The sequence below is a fragment of the Conger conger genome, chromosome 3 (assembly GCF_963514075.1).
Source record: "Conger conger chromosome 3, fConCon1.1, whole genome shotgun sequence".
Classification (NCBI taxonomy): domain Eukaryota; kingdom Metazoa; phylum Chordata; class Actinopteri; order Anguilliformes; family Congridae; genus Conger; species Conger conger.
Window position 1 is genome coordinate 51,696,905 of NC_083762.1, and position 26,040 is coordinate 51,722,944.

At 41.4% G+C, this 26,040-nt stretch overlaps 1 protein-coding gene across 1 annotated transcript in view; it reads right to left on the reverse strand.

The window, feature by feature from the left end:
• Positions 1-23,459, reverse strand: part of tspan7b (tetraspanin 7b) — a 70,313-nt gene extending 46,854 nt beyond the window's left edge. The window contains exon 1 of the mRNA XM_061233546.1: positions 23,287-23,459. Within this exon, the coding sequence (XP_061089530.1) occupies positions 23,287-23,367 (81 nt within the window). The 5' untranslated portion in view covers positions 23,368-23,459. The remainder of the gene's footprint in view (positions 1-23,286) is intronic.
• Between the last annotated feature and the right edge of the window lie 2,581 nt (positions 23,460-26,040).

Sequence of the window (26,040 nt, forward strand, 5' to 3'; positions counted from 1 at the left end):
GCAGCCGCTTTCATTCATTCATTGAACGTGCACTGTGCTGTAAATACATGGAAACCTTATTGCGTAGCCAAGTAGCCTAAATTGAGTTAATTTTTAATTTACTGATTTACTTTTTATTAAATTTGTAGGCTGGAATGTCTCGCGGCAACAATTGTGTTTAAATGTATACTGCTTCAGCCTTTGGCAAGCTACTCAGAAAGGGGCGGCAAGTGACTGGTAGCTTGAGAGCAACGTGTTGGAGACCGATGGTGTAGGACAACGACCTTTCATCTTCTAGTGCTCATGGACTGATAGCCCTACTGGTAGGCAATATTACCCCGGCTTGTATTTGGGGGCCGGCCTTTATTTGTCCGAATCGACCATGCCCCCAGCTATTATTCTATTTCAAATAGAATCCCGGACACAATTTGAGGATTTACGGTATGTGGATCTGAATGCTGATACTTCACAAATAACAGTGAAAAAGGTCTGATATTGTACACTTTCAATTAAAATTTCAATTGTATTGTGTCACAAAGATGCTTTACAGAAGGAAGAAACATGGGAAATATCAGCCCTCAAATAGCATATGCCGTAAAGCCTACTGATGGAAATTCCATGTTTTACCTCTCTAGACCACGAGAGGGCATGCCGGCCACGTTCATCATGATAAATTACCTTCCGCATGTGAAATGTGGGTGTAATCATTGCTGATCGTGGCCAGCTGCGTTGAGAGCTATTGGCTTTGGTGTTTCATTCTGACATGTACACTGAGTCGGTAAAGAGGTAGTTGGAGGACTGAATTGCTTTTAGTCTTGAAAGGCATTCAGGAACCTCTTTAGAATTAATTGAAGCATAGGGACTGGTAGTCTGCTTTTCTTTGGTTGGGTGGTTCCCCTGGACCTCCCTTATTTTTAGTTTCTTTAACCCTCTTCACAGCGAGAGGTGGAGTTTGCCTCTGGGGTTTTCTTCCACGTCTCCAGAAGAACCCTGAGATAACCTTGTCGCGACTCTTCCGCAGAGGAATCTCGTTTTTCCCTGACCAACGTTATTTCTCAGGTCGATTTTCTGCTGGCAAAATGGCGGGGAGTTTTGATTCTGTTATTTCTTTCAAATGAGACTCGCCATTTCTTCAGGAATTCCGGGCTGGTCTGCAGATACCTGGTTCAACCAATTTTTGTGGTTTTGTTTCAGTTGGCATTTCACCAGGTAGTTTCTTTCCCATTTTGTGTTTTTTCCCCTCTCCTCTAGTGGCCCCACACATTCGTGAGGGGTTCCTAGATTATATCAGTGGTTATCCTACTTATCATGGGTAACTTTATGATCCCGTCACTCTTAGTCTCCCGTCTGCTCCATCACAGAACACCAAAGCCACTTGGAGGGACTAGCGAGCCCACTTGGGTTGGATCAGATTTTGGTCAGGCAGCAAGCCACTCTGACTGCAAGCCACTCTTGTTTTCTGTCCCAATGCCTGATATTTTTTAAAGCACAGCCATCCCGATTTGTCTCCCTTTTGATAACCTTTATCCTGTCCTTACTCACCGAGAAAGGCACTCACCTGGGCAGACCCTCTCATTCGCTCTGATGCCCCGATTATACGTGATGTGGACGCCTCATGAAAGAGAACATGGTGACCTTTGATCATGACATCTCGGGCCAGGAGGTGGCCATGAAGCTAACCCACCTCTGGCAAGGCAACAAAACCGTCGCAGCTCCTTTTGAGCTTTGGCAGGCGAGACAGGGTGGCCCGAGGGACCCCAAATGTCCCTAATCCATAATGCGCTCTCGGAGTTGGTGCAGTGCCTCTTGAACTGCTGACAACGCTTGACGCTTTAGTGTCTACCGCCATCTGCCTAAACAATCGGCTTCGGGAAAGAGAGAGGAAGAGAAGTAGTAGGAGAGATTGCCCGTCCCGGCCGGCTCTCAGGGTTAAATCTCCCCGCGCCACTTCACCGACCATGCATGGTTCTCTGGCCTACGAGGAGCCCATGCAGGTGGACGGTTCGTAGCTGTACAAAAAAACCAAGCCCCGGCCTAATGAGAAGTGGTGTTGTCACTGCCAGTGCACAGGGTACACTGGAGAGGCATGTTCTAGATTGGCAGAAAATGGGGCTGAGCAAGCGAGGGGGCACAGCGAGACACAACACCCACTCCCCTCGTACCCTGCTGGCGGTAGAGCTGAGATGGGACCAGACTTCTAGGAACACTGAGACTAGACTCTGGAGCCATGGAATGTTTTATAGATTCCCAGTAGGTGAAAGCACTGGGCATCCCTTTCTACTCCCTAGCACACCCTCGTTACATATCAGCCCTGGATGGGTGCCCGTTGGAGGATAACCATTCCTCTGACCATGCACATCGCACTGGGCGAACACGCTGAACGCATTAAATTATTTTTTATTCACTTCCCTACCTTACCCCTAGTCTTATGTCATTCGTGGCACAGTACCTCCTAGGGGCTCTCTATACTCCATATCCATCCCCAAGAGCACCGCTATGAAAGAGTATATTAAGGAGGCACTGGCCAATGAGTTTATTAGACCCTCCACATCAATGGCGGGTGCCGGTTTCTTTTTTTGGGGGAGAAAAGATGGAGGGCTAAGGCCTTGTATTGACTACTGGGGACTGAACGGCATCACAATAAAGACCACCCACAGCGGTTACTACGAGTACCTTGTGATGCCGTCTGGGCTCACCAACTCCCCTTCCGTCTTCCAGGCACTTGTAAGCGACATGCTCAGGGAGATGTTGGAGAAGTTTGTCTTTGTATATCTGGACGATATACTGATCTTCTATAAATCTCACGCTGAGCATGTTAATCATGTCAGACAAGTCCTCAAGTGCCTGCTGGATGCGCACCTATTTCTGAAGGCGTCAGGTCTCCTTCCTGGGGTTCATCGTATCTGAGGGGCAGCTCAGCATCCCAGGAAGGTGGCGGTGGTCAGGGGCTGGCCCACCCCTGGCTCAGTGCAGCAAGTGCAACAGTTTCTGGGGTTTGCACATTTTTACCGTAGGTTCATTCGCAACTTCAGCGCCGTTGTAGCCCCCTTCACCGCACTCACCCGGAACACACCTTCTCGGTTCCAATGGAACCCCAAACTACAAGCAGCTTCTACAGAGTTGAAAAAGCGCTTCTGCTCAGAACCTATTTTAATCACCCCAAACCCCTCCCTCCCCTTTATTGTGAAGGTTGATGCCTTGGAGCAGGGGGCAGGGGCCGGTCTGTCCCAGCGTTCACCTCTTGACGGGAAGGTACACCCGTGTGCATATTTTTCCAGGGCACTTTCGCCGGCCAAGAGGAATTATCACGTGGGGGACAGAGAACTGCTGGTGGTCAAGCTGGCGCTGGAGGAGTGGCGACACTGGTTTGAGGGGCTGAGCACCCATTTATGGTCTAGACAGACCATAAAAACTTAGAATACATCCAGGGTGCTCAGAGGAAGAACTCGAGGCAGGTGCGGTGGTCACGGTTCTTCTCACGGTTCAGAACCTGACCTACCGTCCAGGTTCTAAAAACCAGAAACCGGATGCTCTCTCCTGGCTATATGATGGGTCAGAGGAGGACCGTCCTACACCGATTATCTCAACCACCCAAATCATGGCTCCAGTGTCAAGGCGTATTGAGACTGTTTTGCGGGACGTTGTGCGGTTTCTATTTTTGTCTGCTCTGCCTGCTCGTTATCGACCCTTCGCCTGTAACTACAACTTTGCTTTGGATTATCCTTGATATCTCTGTTTGGTGGTGTATTAACCCTCTGCCTGGACACTTAATAACAAACTGCCTATTCCCTGCTGATTCCGTCTGCTGGCTATCGAACTCCGCCTGTCTAACCTGTCAAATTTACAATAAATACTTTGTACTGAAAGCTACACCTTGGCCTCGCTACTGGGTCTGTTGTTCTACAAACCTGATAGACTGTGACTTTAAGGCTCAATGATATCAATGACCCTCTGATCTGATTGGCTGGCTAGCTCCAATGAGCTGAACACCATCTGTGTTTCTTCATACGCATTGTCTGGATTGTTTTGATACTTTCAGTGTTTTTATAGCACATTCAACTCCTTTATAATCCACATAGCAAGGTACCAGAATATGGGACCTTTAATAATACTGTCTATGACTGCCAAGTGGTGCACCCTGAAAATGCATTGCATTTAAGTGAGGAGCCACACCCTATTGAATCCTGACTGTGCCAGTCAGGGCTAGTCGCTCCACAGTGTGCTGCATATGCTCATCTAGAGACGAACGCCGTATTTCAGTCTTATCGCCCTCCTCTGGTTGAACTGCACTTCTCTGAAGCAATGAAAAATAAACCAGGTAAGAAGCGGCGAGGGTCTAAATCACAAGCTGCTGCTGTAAATGTGACATTGACTTGCACTCATGCGATGGTGCTGCTGCCACTGCCCATCCAGGAGAGATCCATCACCAAAAAAAGCAACCATTTAAAGCAGGGGTTTCCAACCTTTTTTGCCTCAGGACCCCAATTTCTTTTCCACGACCCCAGCTATTTCAAATATTGACATTTCTTTGCTATTAGATTAAATTTTTGAACATTTTAGCCTACAATCATTAACACTACTTGTTCATTTGAAATCACCATGTCTAATGAGATGATTGTGCTTGCAGCCTATAAATGTCCAGGGGTGTAGTTGAGACCGTGATTCTCATTTAATCTATCATGTCTAATCTGGACCAGTACTTTGATTTTATGCAAACTAGCACTAAATCCGGCTTCGCACAAGTACATGCTTGCGAAGGGAAACACAAGTTTTAAAGATCACAGTGCCACCTCTGGGTAATTCCCTCTTTTTGCAAACCAAAACTCCTCAACAGAAACTTGAAAATGCAGGCCTTGTAGTGTTTGATCACATGAAAGCTCAATCAGCTGTTTGAAGGCGCTGGCTGGCAGATCACGGATGCAACACCTGAATGGTCAGTCACCCAGTCATATCCGTCGACATATCCAAACCTGGAAAGTAGGAGATAAAGTGCTCCTCCAGGGATTTCAGATGATCAGGTCATACTTTGTGCAGGGCGCTGATCAGCAATGCAGTCAAAAACTCGCACAGCTCTTGAAAAGGGGCATAATTTCCTTTTCAAAGGTTCTCTTTCCAGAATGATAGTTTCCCCGTGAATCCATTAATACAGACACTTATCTGTATAATGTTTGTTTTGCCCCTGCATGCTCGTGTTCAGTTCATTATGTTATCCAAATATGTCCATTACATAAGCAAGGAGGCACATTTTGTTCTGCTCGCACACAAAAAGAACAAATCCCTGTTTTTTTTACATCCATGAAAAAACCCATCAATTCATCTCTCAGTTCAAAAAATCTCCGCAGCACTCTCCCCCTTGACAACCACAGTGCCTCTGTGTCAATCAGCAGATTATCATGTTCAGAGCCTGTATCACTACAAATCGAGGGCCACGTTCAGTTCCTTTGCTGCCAGTTGCTCACGGTGTACCATACAATGCGTCCATATAGCAGCAGGGGACACATCCATGATTAGCAGGCTTTCTCACTAGTAGTCATGGCCTTTCTAACGTGCATCCACTGCCTGCTCAGCTCATCACCTTCTCTTTCGAAATATGATTTTGGCCTGGCCATGTATTCTTTGTGTGTTGCCTCAAAGTGTATTTTAAGTTTGTTTGGTTTCATATTCTCTGAAGACAGCACATTACTGCACAAGAGGCATTTGGGCTTTTCCTCGTTCTTCTCAATGACGCTTGTAAATCTATACTGATGAAAGGATTCATCATATTTATGAGATTGTTTTGAGGGTGTATGTCCAGTATCAGTTTCACTTGATGGTGCGGAGGGGGGAATCTCGAATAAATCAATCAATTTTTTGAATTGTAATTTAATGTGGCAGACCGCACATCAAAGGAAGGCTCGCTACTGTGTATATCACTGTGCGGCTAATGACAAAGGTTACATCAAAGGTCAGTCTTGTGAAGTTCAAGGTTCAGCAACATAATTTATTTTTAACACATTTTTATGTTTTCTAATTTAAATAAAACATGTTTTTAAAATGAACTTGATTAAAATGAACTTTATGTTCAGGTATTTAAAATATACATATATTTCTATTTTTAGCCATTTTATTACAATTGTATTTGCATATCAGGCGACTTTATGTACAGTCCCACCCCAAGGTTGGGAAACGATTATTTACCGCCTGCCTGGCGACTAATTATAGAGCCGCCTTCATTCACAAGTTCCTGCGAATAGGAGTCACCACAGCAACCAATGGGCTCACCCCATGAAAGCCTATTCTGGACCTGGACTATCAGCCACCTTTAAATTCCACAATCAGGAACTAATTACAATATATCCCCCTGCCACACTCTCTTTCCACAGAGACCTTAGACCCCTGCCATTTTGCTAAAATATGCTGGCAGTTGAAAAAGACGACAATGCCGAGATGTGTTCTGTCTGGTTCAGAGATGCGGAGGGGTTTAGCCACAAATCTAATCATTTTACAATTCAGGCATTTAGCAGGCACTTTGAGCCAAAGCAATTTACAGGAGGTGCATTAAACATGAATAGAAAACCACCATTAGAGCTGGAGATAAGTAAAGCTATAATTAGATCAGTGCATCATAGAGATGTATGGCACAAGACCTGAAAAACACATTTCTGCTCTTGCTACATTGTATTTAACAACCCTGTATTTTAACAAAATCTAACACCATTATGATTTTATGTGTGTGTGTGTGTGTGTGTGTGTGTGTGCATGCATGCCTGTGTTGCGTGCGTGTGTGTGTGTCAGTGTGTGCTGGTGCAGAGATTTTATCCTTAGTTGAGAAACCCACCCTTATACAAATGGAATATACTACTGTCCAACTAAATGCAAGTTATGGAAATAAAATACAGTATATCACAATTTTATAAATCCAGTACTTTATAATATCTGGGTATATATCCCAATGCTTGCCGTTTTCAGATATTTCTAGAAACTTTAATAAATACATTACAACAATATATTATAGTATATTCTGTATCCATACAGGTGAGGATTTCCATTCCATCTGATTTTAAATCCCTCTGTTAAAAGACCAGCTCATGCTGGGAAATCAGTACCTCAAAACTGCACCATTCCATCAAGCTTAATCTTTATTTACCCAATGGAAGTAGACAGAGAACAGCTAGACATAGACATATATTTAGTTTGGAGATGCTCTTATCCAAGCTGATGCAAAACATCAGAAAATATAAATGCATTTTACAATTTCAGTTTTATTTGTAGTCCAGCACATTGGGTTTGAATTGAAACAATAAATAAAAGTGCAAACTGTCCCCTTTAATTCTAAGGTATTTACATCCATACCAGGTGATGCGTGTAGGAATTACATCCCTTTTTATGCATAGTCCCCCCCATTTTATCAGACCAAAATTGGACGGTTGGCTTCTCAGCTGCTTTTGAATAGCTAGGTGTATTCAATCTCTTCCTTAGTGCAGGTATAAGAAAACTTTCAGTATCTAGTCTTGCTTCAAGGCTTTTGATTGCCTTTGGAGTCTGTTATTGGCAATTGTCAACATGAGGCCCAGAGTTCTGCCAATGACAGCCAAGGAGGAAGCCATTATGAGGCTGAGAAATAAGAAATGCAATGTAATAAGAACACCATCTTTGGGGTTCTAGTGTGAGAGTAGTGAGGATTCCTCTGCAGACTGAGGGGCACTCAGTGTCAGTATTAAAACCTGCCAAGTAGGTTCCAGTTTCAGTCGGTCTGCATCCGTCATACAGGCTAAACATGAGTCCTAATGACGGAATCGGTTTCCCACGGTGATCATGACAGAAGAATCACTGCCCATCTTCTGACGCAGACAATCCATTAAAATAAATCAGCGCTCTTCCCACGCCAGTGTGTCTGTGCTCTCTCCAGCGAAGGGAAGTGAAGTGACTCCATCAAACAAGCTTGCTGAGAGTATGGGAGCTGGTGGCTGAAACTCACACCGCACCAAGTGCAAACGATTTTCTGCTGATGGGAAAGATTGACAGACCTACGTGCACTTGTCAGCTGGTGCGACCCTCAACCTTCAAAACATGGTGTAATTTCAGGAAGAGTGGCAACGACTGTCAATGCTAATACATTTTTTTATCAGAAATGCAAGGATGGCAAGGGGCGACATATGCGTGCACAATCTGCTGAAAAATTAGTTCAGTTTTCTGTGACGAATGAAGGCAGACAGCTGTAATGCAGCCTAATGAACAGTGAACCAGAAGGAGATGAAAAGATTTCCAGCAAATTCATTTTTCTGACTGAAAATGCTCTGGGAGTAACTTTTCTCAATTAACTCAAATTAGGCTGATTAAAGAAATCACAAAGAGATGCAACAGTCAGCCAGAATAACGGCTGTTTGAAATGACCAAAGATATTGACTCTTATGGTCAGCAAGAACATTGTCAAGGGTTTTGGCTACATGCTCCATGGTCAGTCGTACAGAATTAAATGGGAGATCAGGCTCGCTTTTATGAAATTCCTGCTCTCCTGTTTAATTTAATAATCTATCCTGTGTGTGAAATCCAATGGTTTATTCTCTGAACCCTGTTAATAATTACCCAAAAGCGAGACGTCAGAGACCTCTATTTGTCTGATACTCCTCTCCTTGAGGTGGCTAGGACAGGGTCTGAGGAAAACAGCTTCCCTACAGAAAAATGACTGGGCTGTATGATATGAGTGTTAACCAAGTGCTTCTCTGAGATGGGCAGCCTGTAGCCTAGTTTCTCCAGGGGGGGTTGTCCCCTACTTTGGACTGTAAGTCACTTCGGATAAAAGCATCAGCTAAATAACAAATTATTTATTTTTTAGGCCTTTTTCAGCTTTATTGGACAGTATAGTATAGGGAGACAGGAAGAATGGGAGCGAGAGAGAGGGAAAAAAATGTAACAAATGTCAGAGGGTCGGATTCGAACCGCCGACGTCACGGCTCGCAATGAGCATGCGGTCAGAGCTCTACAGGATGCGCCACCAAGACACCCAAACATAACATTACATTACATTACGTGGCATTTAGCAGACGCTCTTATCCAGAGCGACGTACAACAAAGTGCAAATCAATCACAAGAACAAGTGCAAAAGTAGACCTGAGAGGACAGTACAGTTCCGAGTCCTAGTGTAAACATACAGAAATTCAGAACCCTTGAAGAGTAAAATCAGCTTTCAAACTAGCATACCACTGTTGGCAGCTAGAATACAACAACAGCCAATAAAAACAACAATACCTATACAAGTAACGATATCTATACATAAGTGCCAAATTATAATTATTAGATCCACAATGTGTGCGGACATGTACCTATACATGTACACACTCACAAACACTCACTCACTGGTGCACACACACAGTGAAACAGAAGTAATGTAGGAGCAGTCACACCAAGGGAGGTTTACATCTTACATCACCAACAGTCTTTTATGCAAAGGGAAAATATCACACAGATTATTTCCCATTTATTTTCTGAAGATAAAAGGAAAGCATTGGTATTTCACTACAAACATGTTTCTGTTTGGAGGTTTCCAATACAAGCTTCAAAAGAGAAAGAGGATCAAGGCCCCCACGATTAGCGACAGCCTAATTGCACAGCAGTTCACGTGGTGTTTCTGTTGGTCTTATTGATAAACACCAGAACATCCCCCCTCTGTACTCTTTACCACTGCGATAAATAAGAAATAAATAGGGCAGTTTCAGAGAAAGTTGTTTGCAAGAGCCTCGTAGCTAATTCTGCAGTTGTCTGTTCAGTGCTAACACATTTTAGACAGTCCTGAAATTTCAGTGTGACCTGCAGGCTACAGTAGAAGGTGGTGAGAGCAGTAGACTTAAATATAATGTCTAATAGGAAACAACCTATAGTATGCATATATTCTTCACTAGTGACACAGAATAGAACCTTTTGAAGAAAAATGACATTGTTGATACAGATGATTTTTTTCAGGAATAAGCAACAGGAATGGTGGCGAGAGATTGATTAAACTCAATTATTTAAATAGGGGCTATGATAAATAAAAAAAATCTGCAATAGGCAAAGAAGACAATGTTGCTATTTCACTGGAAAACAACTCATGGGGAATTCTAAGTCTGACATTTCAGTATCAGGCTGAGGCTGGAAGAAGTGCATCATAGCAAACAGTGAAGCAACTGAATCCAGACTGAAGCATCACGCCTGCGATTTATTTTTTTAAAGGCATGGTGAAATAATGAGAAACTGAGTTTGTGGTAAAGCTTCCAAAGAACGTTCTCACATCCCATTCAATCTAGCTACAGAGCCAGAATGTTCTATTTTATTTACTTTATGAAGCATTTCCCCTTTTTCTCAAAACTACTAACACAATCCCATCAATCAGTACAAGCCTCAAACATCCATGCCAAACTCAAATTCCATGTTTTTGTTTTTGGCTTCAAGGTTTCAACGCAAGAGTTACATGAAGCTGGAAGACTACCGACACAGGGCTGACAAAACTCTGGGGTTATAACTTGCCATCTTATGTTTAAACCATTTAAAACTATATTTTTACTCTGAATGTCTACTCTTGAGATTTGTAGAATGCAATGAGAAATGGTGTTCTGCTGTGACACCAAGTGACATAATTCACAATGTGTACAACTGGCCCAATTATCAATCGCATAAGTCTTGTTGAGCAGAATAGATGATGTTGTTTTCTGTTGAATAGTTTTACTCTCAAACACATCTGTACAACTACACTTTCTGTATGTCACCATTTGCAAAATGGTCCATCCAACCATCATAATATATGAAGTAGATGCTCCCTAATTTTCAGCAACATGGTATTGATGTAATGTCAGCAAAATTGATAAATTGCTTGAGAGGTGAATCTTTGATTGTATTTACTTTATTTTATTGAGGAAAGTTACCCATATCTGAAATCGCCCCATCACAAATGACTGTCAAATTACTCTAATTACAGTACAATACTTTCTGATCATGGAACTACCTGCTGAATCAAACATTGAACAGTGGCAAGTTGAAAAGCCAGCAAAACCAAGAGGAAGATGAGTGAGGATGCATGGTGGTATGGTTAGGAGAAGACCACATAGCAGAGGAAGAGGCAGAAGAGGACAAATGCACATAGTTGTCTCCAATGAAGTGAGGGTCACCATTGTGGACCATGTAATCATGTTTTTGATGTTTTTTATTACAAATCTCAAATTGTGGAGTAGAGGCAAATAAATAAAATGATGTGTCTCTGTGCCAAACATTATGCCATAAATAATGGATTTCACTTCATAATGTCATTTGTGGAGGTAAAAATTGAGTTACCCCACCCTTATAATGGAGTATCTGTCCACTAGGGACATGAATAATACAGACTTCATTGATGTGAACTGAGATGAACAACAAGCAGCATGCAAGCCTGCCTTTAGTTGGTTTTAACATATTATTTGTTTGCTATTCTGCACATCAGCTAATGGCCATGTCACAGTAAAATTGTATAGCAGCCTGAGGGCTCTTAGCTTGTTTTGCTTTTTTTTACAGTTTTTTACAATTGCTAACAAGAATTGTTTTGATAGCAAGTTTACATTTTCAGTTACCACAGTCACACAGTTACCACAACAGCACTTCATGATGTGGACCAAACTGTGAATACATTTTTCATTGCTTTTACAAAAAATGCATTAAATGGACACATTTTTCAAAAATGTCCCCAGTGTAGAGCAAGAGAGGACATATGATGTGATGTTGAAGTAGACCAGGTAGACGAAAACCAGCATTACTGTATCTGTGACTTCCAATATTTTTTCACTGTAAACTACATCCATGTTTGCAAAAAAAACCTTCTCTATACATATTTCACAGCATTTCTATGATATTTGCATATACTGTGATAGATACAGTGATTCTATTGCCATTCAGCTTTGAAATGAAAAGTTTGTAAAACAAATGAAAAAAAAAACACGGTTACACTACGAGTCAAATAGCAAAGTAATACTTTAATAAATGACAAAAAGAAAAGAAAAACTAGAGAGCACAAAATTATATATTACTTCAAAGATTGTTGAAAATAGTGCATCTACTGTAATACCACCATTATGTTAGTGTTTTTAGCTCATGGTGCTCATGTCTTCTGAAAAATAACCCTTTGGTGTTTGTTTTCCAAGAGTCAAAATTACTCAAAGTATTACTACAACAAAGTTACAGAAGCTCAAACACAGTGGAAGTGGAAGGTTTTTTTTTTTCCTCACTGAAATGATTTTTCGTCTTTGAGTGCATACAGATTATTGTGGCGTACCTGTCACGCTTAGAAATACAGTGAAGCCACAGCCAAAACACTGGGCAAATCCCCTTTAAAGTTTGATGACAATATCCTCAAAAAAAAATGTACCATTCTGCATTGTACACTACCCTGTACATGACTGGCATCCTGTCCGACACCATGTCCATCAGTATCACCCAGCAGCACAAGACAGCTTCTCCAGCCTTTTACAGAGGAGATTAAAGTCATTAGCGCCTACAGATCAATGGCTCATGAACTACAACACACAGGCCTCACTTCCTCTCATGTGCAGTCACCCAAAATGAGATTCCCCCATGCACAGGGCAAGGTGTGGGGTGGGTAGGGATGTGGCACCGACTACCACATAACACAAAAAAACCTCCACAGCATTCTCACATTTTTTAGGCATGTGCAAGAGCTAACAAAGTATCAATGTTCACAATGGTTTGATCATCCCATTGCTTATGCCGGCAGACATACAGGAAAAAAATATTTGGAGGTTTCTACAGAAAAGTACAAATTATTAAGATTTAAAAGCAGAGCAACATAAATTGTATTCTCTAATGTATTTACGTACATACATACATTTACATCAAAAGCAGTCCTTATGCCAGCGAGCAAATATACTGTCATCCACAAGCTGCCCACTGGTTGACCAACAGCTGTTGGTCTACCAGTGTGTTTCGACAGTAGTCTGCTCATGGACTTTTAAGGCAGTCAAGATGAAGATCAGCTGTTCATATACCAAACAGTTGGTAAAGTGTCCTTCTGCTTGCCATTTTGCGGCTGTTCTGCTGTTTCAAAAACCAGCAGCTGACACCTACAGTGGTCTGAAAGGGCCTTACTTGCTAGTGGAGGGTTCATAGAAATTTGCTGATGAGGTTGGTGACACAGCATGTGTCTAGGCCCAGTAATCCAAAACAGTAATCCAAAACATTCCAGAACATTCCACAGATCCAGGCACAGTCTGAAAACTGAGCCTTAACATGGAGCCCACCACTACTACACTGTGTTCTGTAAAACACTGCACTCTCCCCTGAGATGGCCAAAGAACCTACTACTGCTGAAAAAGGACTGTGTCAAACAAAACAAAAGACATCCAGCATTGTGAAGGAGTGGACTCTGGAGAGGCTGAGGCCTCGCCAGGAGGAAGGAACTGAGTGTATTATCACTGCCATAAATGTTACTCCAGCAAATATTACTCAAAAAAGGTCAGGTCAGGAGAGCTAGAGAGAGAGAGAGCTGTCCCAAAGCCCTGTCTGCAACAATGCTGGGAGACAAACACTATAGAAAGATCAAGATGTGGGGGATGGTAGTATGCAAGCACTTTTGAAAGTAGATTTACAAAAGCTGAGTATATAGGAGATAGTTGCAATATTTAATGTAGTAAATATAATTAATGTAATATCATCTGATTCACAGTACAAAGAATTCATGGCTTTTCACATGAAGAAAAATCTGAGGTAAATAGTGTGCCCAGAACAAGCTGAATAGAAGTAAAAAGTAGAGGTCTTTGTCTGCTGCATGCCATGTAGACCAAATATGTTTTTTGGGAGGGGGCGGAGGACCCAAGTGTGTCTACTGCTATTTTAAAGGAAAAAAGAGAGTGCATATTGAGATAGATAGAAAGGGAAACAGAGCCAGAGTTTAGGCAGGCAATAGATAATGTTTGGCTGTGTTCTCTGCCATGGCAAAATTGAAAGACCACATCCTGAAATAAGGGTGAATTCCACTGAAGGCATTGGGGCATTGTGGGCATTGGGGAATGAAGAAGGTCCCTCCCCTCAGCGCTCCGCCCTGTGGGCATCCTGGCTCAAATGCAGAGGTGGGGTAATGCTGAGAGAATCACACAGCCCCGCCTGATTGCTGTGGATACATGCCATTCCAGGGGCGTATTGATTACAGGCTTAGGTTCCACTGATCATCAAAAGTGTCTCTTAGCTGCAGGAGAAAGTCCAACGACTTCTGTGAACTGGGTGGGTCCCCAACCTCGATTATCACACATCCCAATGATTTTGCCTGCGGTGTGAAAATGCTCTCAAAGTGTCGCTTGACTAATTGCAGAGTTAAAAAAGGAGACATGACCTCTATGGTTACAATTGAGTATATGCTTTCCAAGCAGAAAAGCTACAAATTTCAGGACTCGCGGCACACCCAAGTGGGAGGAGAGCCGCTGCTCAGGGTGTGTCAGTCAAAAGTGAGCAGCTCATTGCCAATTTGGTTTAGCTTATTACAATTTCCTGGCCAGACAGATCCACATTTCACCCTTTTGCCACCCACCTGCTCAACCCAAGTCTAAGGCACAAGTTTCAGTAATTAACCGTTTCGTTGATAGTTTGCTGTTCAGTTTGTCTTTGATATTGCTAAATCCCACGCAGGAAAATGCATCAGTTATATAGTATTTTTTTTCAAAAATGATTTTCATTCCTGTATTTATTTCTGTTTTTAATCGTCTGTTGCTATTCTCATTGTAGACTGTGATCACTTGCGTTTGGTATTTCATTCTTTTTCTTACACCCGTCTGTAATGAGAGGAATCGCAAAACGCAACTTGAACAACCTTTTCATTTGAATTACTTGACAGTAGCGCTTCCTGGCACAAATTACAGATAGACTGCATTTGTAAACTCTGATATTTAGCAATAATTTCTCTCTTGGCATAATAAGTCATGCGTAATATCAATGTGAAGACATAATTACCATTTGTTTTAAACAAGCAATGATCATTACCAACATCACTGAACAGTCGATCTTGCAGTTAAATGTCGATACTTGATCAAGTTCAAGCAGAAAGGAGAAAAGGATAAAGTTGCCTATGCATGTGCGAACCTCAGACACCCACTCGAAAGAAAATTAGTTCTGTTTAGAAAAAAAAAAAAAAAAGATTGGCATTTATATAGCGCCTTTATCCAAAGCACAGTACAATTGATGCTTCTCATTCACCCATCCACACACCAACGGCAATAGGCAGCAATGAAAGGCACCGACCAGCTTGTCAGGAGCATTTGGGGGCTAGGTGTCTTGCTCAGGGACCCTTCAACACAGCCCGGGCGGGGGGTAAAAGCGGCAACCCTCCGACTGCCAGACGACTGCTCTTACTGCCTGAGCCACGTCACCCACGTTTAGTAAGTCATATCATTCGTATTAATTAATTATTTAATTGTATGTTTTTTTTTCTTTTGTTTGAGCAACAGTTGATACTGAGTCATTCACTGATATGAACGGCTTCATGGCCTGTGTTTTACTTTGTTTAGTAAAACTTAAGAAATACTTGAAAAACTTGTGAATAAAAACTAGCTCATAATAAACATTTAGGTGATGTTTCATTGAAATTCTGACATCCAACAGAATTTCTTCTAACAGATTTCTCTTATTTATGAGATTTGTTAGAAGTCCATTAAAAAAAATCAGTGCAAGTCTTCACCCGCCTCAAAATAACTTTTTGAGAGAAACATCTCTGCACCACACACCGATAATATAGTGAGCACAATCCAGCCCATTTTCCACCTGCCCACGCACCATGAATGAACTTAGCTCAGCGCATTGGCGCAGTCACCTGATGAGGTGCATAGCATGCTGGGTAGCGCCCCTTGCTTGACTTCAGAAAATGTCCAAATTCAGTACCCACGGCCATATTCCAGAAAATATGGTCCTAAGAGTGATCTGTGCTTAATTGTTTCTCCAAACTGCTTAAATATTGTGGATACTGCCTTTTAAGACCAACATTTGTTTGTAAGTAGGGGCTGCATGCACCTCGTTCTTGTGCCTTCCACAGGTAGACTGTACATGCATATTTCTTTTCCATGAATCATCCATTACTGCAATGACTCCAGCAATTCAATTGATCGATTTTTGTCCCAATGCTTTAGAGTGTTAAGTGAATGGCTGGACCGATCGATCTACAGAGCAACCTGCTCTGGACAAAAGCTTTTAAAAAATGCTTACGATTCAGCTGAGTCTGAAGAATATCTACTGAGAAACTGAGCACCTTGAAATCTATGGAACTGGCAGCAGCTGTGTCCTGATCAAGAGTGCTAATAAGAGTTGATCGGATCCTGATTTTGAGAGGAACAGAATTACAAACACAAAAGTATGACACTCTAACAAACTCACAGGAAAAGCTCAAAAAAAAAAAAAAGCCCAGGGAAGCTATCATAACTGATATCATGGCCAGGGATGGGATCTCATAATTTCATAATGTTACTTTTTAATCAAGCAAAAAAAAAAAGAGAAAATAAACTAAAAATAAATCACACTCACAGCAAAGGCTCTCATGGGTATGCAAAATGATCATCAAAATGGAAGCCCAAAGGCCTAAGGGGTAGCCAAGCCTAAGCCTCAGGGGAAAACACAGACACAAAACTTTGGTGTGCTCACCAAGCACGGCCTGGGGTTTTCTGTCTATTTCTACAGTTTGACTAATGGTACGGAGGAGTAGTGAACCTACAATTGCGCTGTGATAACAATAACATACAATAATATCATATGTTTTGATTAACCCTATTTAGAGGAATCACAGATTCTTTGTTTTTTCACCTGTCTCCAATTTAGAGATGGTCAGCAAGACACATTTTCAAGAGTTATAGTATGTAAAGCCTTTTTAGAGGTGCTCCTGGCATGGTGAACATGTTGTTGCCTCTGTTAGATTCTACGGCTGAAAAATGTCAAGCTTGCTGTGAGATCTCAATTTCGGTTTCTGTCTCTGAATCTCAAATGGTGAATAAACTAAAGCTCATTTGTACCTGTAGGTTGCACCATCAAGGATCCATTTTACATTTCATGAACACTTGCTGTACATTTGCACAACATATGATAGATATGTTTTCACTCTGGAGCAAGAGGTTAATTACATTTGACATACACTCTATTAGGCGTATATATTAGACTAATTATTTTGACTTATTAAGTATTCTGCAGCAGTAGCCTATCCACTTAAGAGGTTTGACGCATTGTGTGTTCAGAGATGCTCTTCTGCATATCACTGTTGTAATGCGTGGTTATTTGGGATACTGTCACCTTCCTGTCAGTTTCGAACAGTCTGGCCCTTCTCCTCCAACCTCTCTCATTAACAAGGCATTTCTGCCGAAGAACTGCTGCTCACTGGATGTTTTTTTGCTTTGTTGCACCATTCTCTGCAGTCTAGAGACTGTTGTATGTGAATATCCAATGAGATCACATTTCTTCCCCATTCTGACATTTGGTCTGAAAAACATCTGAATCTCTTGACCATGTTTGCATTGAAAGTGATTGCGTACCTTACTCTTGGAATCTACAGACACAGGCAGGACTGTGAAACAGATCAGTTTAATAGATCTGTGAAATAGATCATGAATAGAGTTTTTGTGTGGAATCCCATGGATAGAAATCTGTACAAAACAGATGTACAACTAACTGATCATTTAAAATTTTCTAAGAAAGGCATGGCCTTTAGATGAGCAAATATTTGGAGGGGTATTGTAAGGCATTATCACTCAGGGCTGGTCAGCTTGCTGGCTTCCTATGGTATTGTGGAATATGTGGCTGTAAAGTAATTTAACCCAGGAGCATGCACCATTAACCCCCACTATCTCCGCACCCATACGGGCAGGAGCCTGTGGGGGAAGACTCAGGCCTCCAGCCGTGAAACTCGTTACGACGGGGGCAACATTCTTTACGGCACAGAGAGGTTGGGAGGAAATACTTCCTGCTAGGCCCTGACCTTCTCCTGAACCCCCCTTTATTGCTCTCTTCCTCTTTACTCAGTCACTAAATGATGTGTACAGCATTGGATGTTTCATGACAAAGTCAGTTTAGATAATATTCATGTTTGGTATTATTCTGATTGTTTCAGTGCGACTGGTGCAATGGTTTTATTTCTGCAACAGCAAACCCTGGACATCATAACCAACCAGGAACCAGAGGGAAAAACTGTGTGGAGCTCTGCCCCAGTGAAAGCCATGTGCCTCAACCCCCCTGCGCTTCCCGGGGAGGCGTGGCTCCAAATTACAGATGGGTGACCCATTTTTAGGGTTATCAAAGGCCAGATTTTGGATTTAAGGACAGCAAACTAAGCAATCTGGGAGAATGCAATCAGCCTCCCGTGCACACAGTGCACGTAATTTCTATGTACAGGGTGTCTGTAGCCAGACTCCCGTATGTAGCTTTTATTACCAGGTATGACTTTTAAGACTCCGTAATTTGGTTTCCGTTGTAATGCTTTTTTTATTTGGAACTAGTGTGTAATTACGTATGTAACCTGCCTGGTAAAATAAATTGTTAAAACTTGATCTGTGTGGTTTCGCTTACTGACACTCAAAGTTATACAGGGAATGCTTGGTTTACCCCCTCGAACTGGTCTAGGGAGGATGAATATTTACACTTAATGTATCACGGCGTATAGCACCCGTAGACCTATGATGGTAAATCCCTCGCCTCCGCGTGGTAGTTCATTCATGTTGAGCACAGCCGTAGCTAGGTTGGTCTGCTTGGGTCCCTAGGCTGTAAACAGATATACCCAAGAGTAGCTATTCCTGCGACCTCTGTGATGACTATAGATATCTAGTCAGTTCGTGAGACGTGCACATAACGCACGATGTGACATGCGGCGGTACCAGCACTGTACAGGACTGTTCGGAGAGTAAATCTCAGTACCGGATTCCTATAGCGATCAAGTCAAAATTATCAATAAGAAATCTACCTAATGTGGATAACTAATCTAAATTATTATTCTAAAATGGAGTCAGATAAACGAAGGTGAATATATTGGCCCTATTGCGGAGATTCTTGGTCAGCCCGGACCAGTAAAGAGCGGAAGGCAGAGTGGTACTCCTGTCTTTGTATCATGGTTTATTTATTGGCTGATCTAGACTCTCCGCATAGGGGCCACTAATTTTTAACCCTATTAGTATTCTTTCAGCACCACCAGAAGGACGAGCACGCTGATACCTTCAGCCCTCGCTAAATTCCATCGTTGGGTTAGCGTGGGGTTTTACAGTATGATCAGATTAGAGTCATAACCTTAATATGTGCTTATATCAGTCTGAAATTGGGATCTTATTTCATTGCGGATAAAATATATCTGAAATGAAAAAAGCCTATTTTCATTTTGAAAATACTATTTTACTATTTTATCAAAAATATTGTTTTTCTTATCATAGTGTGCCTTTCATTTCATAACATAGAAGGCTATTTTCTTCCTTTTAAAGGCAAATACAAAACAGTAAATCTCAAAGTAGACATTTTTGATAAAAAGGTGATAACTGTCAAACTGACTTTTCAACACTGCAAGCATCTTCAGAGCTAAGGATAAGAAGTTTCTTTGTCGCTCTTTATGGTCCTCCTGGCTGTTTTGAGTACTTATTTTCAGCCTTGTTGGAATAGCTTGGCTGACGCACACAGGTTTTCTGTCTTTGTTTTCCTCTCTGTACAGTTGATTCATATTCTGGGAGCATTCTCAGATGAGCCAGGGAACATCTGCTGCCCCCCACACACTGCCTAGCCCCCCCCCTCCCTTCCACAGTAACAGTAGCCCACACAGCTTCTGCAGGGCAAGCAGCCTCAGGCTGCATGTAATGGATACGAAATATGCCTATTTTATTGACGAAGAACATGAATAATTTCCATTTACAACTCTCCATGTCTGTAGAGAGGGTACTAAAATAATTCATTCTCAACACAGTCAAACTCCACCAGCCAGAACAGAAACCTAGAGCATCTGTAGCATCACCTCTGTGGTGGGATTACACCTCAAGACCCTACTGGCAGAAGGGTATGGAATATAGGTCACAGGCAGAGATTAGAGATTAGAGATTGCAGAATTCAGAGGAACAACTGTCTGGCTGCATTACTGGGGTTCCACAGATAGTGACCTACACAAGCTTGACTCAGTGAATTCCCTGCCTATCGGAACATCAGAAAAAAAATTGGCCCATAGTGCCCCATGGCCCCATCCTTGGCACAGTTAAATAGCCAAGAGGGTCAATTTGGTTGCCCCAGTTTGCACAAGAGAAACCTCTACAGTCTGTTACCACATTTCTTTTTAATACTCAATATGCACAAAAGTCAGATTGAACATTCCAACACTTGACACGTCACCTCTTTACCTCAGTTTACCTTGAACTGAAGAATGCATACTTATACTTCAAATTATTACTTTACAGTTTACTGACATTTTGTAATATTTCCTCTGGATTTTAAACATTCACAGAGACAGGGCCATGCTAGTGGTATTTGTTATGATAAAGTGGTTCTCAGAACTGCTGTATCATACACACCAGAACTACCTTTTAATGTCTAATAAAACACCAGTTGGCTACCGGATCTGTTAAACCTCTGTCACTAGAATACAATTGTTTATCCCTCCAAATTCATTGTGAGGTTGGTCATGTATGCTGATCAAACTGTAATACCCCCAAACAGAATCATCAGTAATAAATAAACTAAAATACTGTTTATATATGTACATAACTATGCATACAATATATTAGTTACATTCAGTGAGCAATTTATTAGTTGTGCACCAGCTTGTTAATGCAAATATTTAATCAGACAAACTACTAAGCAGCTACTAAATGCATAAAAGCAAGCAGATGTGGTCAAGAGGTTCAGCTGTTGTTCAGACCAAATCTCAGAATGGGGAAGCAATGTGATCTACTGTAAGTGACTTTGACCATGGAATGATTGTGGGTGCCAGACAGGGTGGTTTGAGTATGCCAGGGACGGCTGATCTCTGGCATTTTCACACACAACAGTCTGCAGAGAATGGTACAAAAAACATCCAGTGAGTAGCAGTTCTGCAGGCAAACATGCATGGTTAACGAGAGAGGTCAGAGGAGAAGGGCCAGACTGGTCGAAGCTGACAGGAAGGTGACAGTAACACAAATAACCACACATTACAACAGTGGTATGCAGAAGAGCACCTCTGAACACACAATGCGTCAAATCTGTAAGTGGATAGGCTACAGCAGTAGAAGATAGAAAATAAGTCTAATAAATTACCTCATAAAGTGCTCACTGAGTGTATAAGTGGCCTATTAATGATTTTACTTGAAACTGCTGTTTGAGATGTGCTGTTGCAGTGCTGGTGCACCCTGTTGAATACAGCCCTGATTTGAGGTTGCTGTGTTAACGATGGGATTTGGACAGGTGAAGACGTGGGGGGAGAAGTCAGTGGAAGACAGTAAGAGACAGCACCATGAAACTGCATTTGAGGTGATTGCAGAAGGATGACACCGAGCTCTGTCCCTGTCCCTGAAATCCCTCAGGGTGACAGAGTAGGGGGGATCTATTTTTAATGAGAATATGAAAATACTGTCCCTGTGAATGTGAGAACCATCTGTTACCAGAACAAGGTTTATCACATGTCAGGAGGGAATTATGGCTGGCGCATTAAGGTGCTGCATTAGCATTCCTAACTGACTAGACTAGAAACTTGGACTATTTAAGAACTTCAGACCTCTCAAAATGTTTGAACATACTATACTGTTTCCTAAAGGGCGTAGACTGAATAGTAATACAATAATAACCTGCCTGCAGGCCTACTTGAGAGTGGATGCACTACGTCAGACTTTATCAGAACTAAATATAACCATGAAGGCTATCTTTAACCAACATGAATCAAAACTATGTAGGTTAATGACATTTTAAAAAAGAAAATCCACTGTTCATCGTTAAATTCTAAGCTATAATGATAATGATACTAATAAATGCATCGCGTTTTGATTTGAATCACATCTGCAAAATATGGTTAGATCTAGGTGTGACTACTATTTACTTTATTTACATGCCCTTCTAATGAGTTTGTAAAGTTATACCTTATTACATTTGTCATACACCATATCAGTTTAATGTAGTTCTTTTCTACATCCACATTCCATCACATCCTCTTCGATAGTAAATATGTTATTATGCAACAGAACGATATCAAAAGTTTTTATGAAAACGTGTGCTTACCTGTATTTAGTAATCATCATTTAATAATTTCATAATATGTGTACTGACAATATTTGCCACGTGACTTGTTGATAAAATGCTGACAGTGGCAATTTGAAGAATTTTATTTTGAATAAGATTATGCTAATCAAATACAAAAAATGAAATCGAAATAGTAGACGATTAACATGGTTGCCAGTCCTTATGTGGCTACACGCTGATTTTTAACAACACTGTATCTGTACACTGTGGTGGTTGCCTGTTGTGGCTGCCTCACAAATTAGGCTATAAGTATCACGCTGGATAAGTAGCCTACGTTAATTAATTCCTATCGTTTGTAAAGTTTACAACTGTACAGGACTTTGACAATTGCATAATGAAGAGATGGTAAAAACTGAATATCAGGGTATTCGGACACAAATAAAACGTCTGATCTGTACGCTATACGCTTTTTACTGTTATCTCACAGCGAATTCAGTAAACCGTAGACGCAGGAGCGTCCATGGGGCGGTGGCAGTGTCGCACAGATTAAACAGTTAGCAGTGAACTGTTTTTCATTGCATTGTATTCAACGTACAAGTTAGATCACTGGCCGCGATCCCTTGACTGCGTTTACACCTGCTCATCGGAAAGCCGTTGTAGTTAAATACGCCGATGCTCCACTCGTATATGGACACTGCCTCGCTTCATTATGCGCATACGAAGGTCACTGGCTTTCAAACGTACAGAATCGCTAATCACAGTCAAACTTAACCTAATGAATATAATTAATTATTCCTTAGCCGCGCAATTAATAACTAAATATTAATATTAAAATATTTATATCCAAATTGCTCACAATAACTATATAGCCTAGATCAGTAAAATGGTCACAACACAGTTGCGAAATAACATTAGGCAACTGTATCCTTTTTCTGGAATAAGAGCCTTTCAAAACATAAAATAATAACACAAATGCTCATAGGCTTCTGTAGTGAGCGGCCGCAATATATATCGGTCGCTTGCAGTGTAGCCTGGACAAGCACTTGTTTTCCAGCAGCAACATCACACAAAATGCGAACAATTATAAGAAATAATGTCATCATATCGCTTCTAAAGTATATTATCACCTCACAACGTCATTAATCGCGAGACAATGTTTTCAAAAGAGCATATGCTCACCCAGAACACAAAGGAGTAGATGATGAGGAGGGTTTTGAGGCAGGTTATCACTGGTTTAGTCTCCATTCTCCTGGATGCCATACTACAGTAAAGCGAAGCGCAGAATTTTTACAAGAGTCGCGTTGCTGTGATTCTCCACTGGGCTTCGCTCAGCTGATCCACCGCAGTCTCTCACAGCGCAGCCGCCTTGTACCTCTGTCCAATGAGCGCAGGAACTGCCCTATAGCCCTCCCTCTCGGTGACGCCCTCTACTGGAATCCCCAGCTATATAAAACTGTTTTTCTGACGTTTGGAATGTGCATTTCCAAGTCAATTTTTTTTTTCATGGAAAACTATACTAACCAGTTAGTAGATAAAACATACGATTCCTAACTGTAACTTATCTGACTAGGAACAAAATATTTTATTAAAGGTATTGCTTGAGAAGCAAAACCTTTGAAAATCTACATGGGAATTAATTAATACTAAATAGATTAACAGGCAATGCAGTAAACTGTCAGTAGTCGGCCTTACACAGATCTCAAAAGAACTACATTCTACATTAGCACATGTGATATATTACTGTGGTTTCAACCCATGGATTATTATCCTGAACAGGTGACAGATCTCTCGGGTCTCCTGGTATGAGGAAATAGTTTTGGAAACAGCTGAAGAAGAGGGTCGGGGTCAGACGTTCATGTGAGGAAAATCAAGGCGATACCCAGAATTACCCAGAGTTCTTTGAAGGAAAAAGCATAGTAAAGGAGCAGCAGAACATTGTTATTTTGACACAAAGTCAAGCACATTGTATTGACATTGTTTTAAAACAGTACTTTTTAATGACACCCTGTAAAATGAAATCCAAAACAAATAGATACCCTTTGCTCACACATTTGGGGAAATATACAAATACTAACTGCTTTCAGACACAGTGATATGTTTTTTTTTTTAAGAATACACACTACTATGAAAAATTACATTACATTATTGGCATTTGGCAGACGCTCTTATCCAGAGCGACGTACAACAAAGTGCATACCCATAACCAGGGATAAGTGCGCTGAAAGACCCTAAAATGTTATCATTATTTTTTTAAACTACAACTACTTTCTATAAAGCTATGCTGAACCGGCTTTAGTCAATGGGGAATATGTGGAGAGACCTGACCTTCACATTCTGCCCCACTTTTAAAGCAGAGGCACAGGGCTGTGGGCCAAGACCTGTGAGAGATTCTCAAGTTACTGCAAAGTCTGTGTCATACTCAACCGTCAACAGCTAGCATACAGCAGAAAGATGAACTCAACTGTCCCTTAAATTGTATGTAATTGCACTCCTGCACAGCAGCCTACACTCATATCATATTGTGTGTTTGTGTGTTGTGATGTTTCTTTGATTTCGTGTTATATATGTCAGGAAATGAGCCGGTAGGTTCTTTATTTGTGTTAAATCCTTGTGTTTTTGCTTGGCTTTCCCTGTGTTTCTCCCCAGTGTTTTAGTTGTCAGCTGTCATCTGTCATCATTGTTTTGATTCACCATGTGCTTTTGTTTATACCATGTGGCCCTCAGTTTCCCGTTGGATTCACCTGTGTAGTATTACCTATTGTCTGTGTATTTAAACTCCAGCTTTTCCCTTGTTAAGTTGCACGTTTATTGTCGTTTTTCTCAGTTTTCAGCGTCTCACCTGTAGTGGCTTGTTTTTTTCACTATTTGGATTACCAGTTTCCGATCTGGGCCATTTTGTGTGTCACTCTGTTCTGTGGATTTTCCCTTGTCTTTGTTTGCTGGATCTGACGGATTTTCGTGTTTGTACCCTGGACTGTGGTACCGTTTTCTCTTGTGGATTATCCCTGTCTGGAACTACTTTAATAAATCTTATTTCACTTAATCTTGGTCTGTGCAACTGGGTCTTCCCACTACCACATCATATTTACATATCAGGACAATTAGGTTGAATGTTAATTCTGTGTCAATGTGGCCTGGACATGAACATATTGGGGGTCTTCAGCTGTGTTTCTGTTACATTTTTGATACCACTGTTATGTACTGCGTATTCTTTCCTTGATCTAACAATTAGGTTGCCTGCTGACTCAGAGCCAGTATGGTGTGGCTGTAATTAATGTTGATACACGGGATAGGTCTGTTGCAGGAATTGTAGTAACAGGCGAGACTCACCAGCTGACAATATCAATGGTGCTATACACCATTTTAAAAGTTCCACAAAGAAGTACATTTATAGTTTTTAAGCTTTTATTTAACAATGATGTTTCATGTCAGGTGTTCAGTAAAGGACACCTGAATTAGTAACAAAATTCATTATTCTTTGTTTTGGTTTGCTGAAATGTGACACGGTACAGTGTAAGAATTGCCAGGAATACCACAATATAATGCTAGAAAATGACCTAGACTGTATGTTATACAGTGTATGACATACACTGTGACCCCTTTATTAGGTAAACTTTTCTGGTAGTAGGTAGGATGTCATGCCTGCTGCTTCCTGGATCCCTGTCCTTTTGTTTATGTGTTTCCCCAGTTCCCCTTGTGTCGTGTATTGTATTTAATTTATATGTGTTTTCATCTTTCCATGTTGTAGGTTGGGTGTGGTTCGTGTTCTCCATCCGGTCCTGGATTCCATCCCACAGACACTTTACTCACCTTGTTTATTTGCTTTTACTAACTCGCCTCTCTTCCTGATCTTTTTCACCTGCTTTGTTGCCTCATTATCCCATTAGCACTGATTTCAGTTGCCCTGCAGTTCTCACCACATTCCTCACCCCT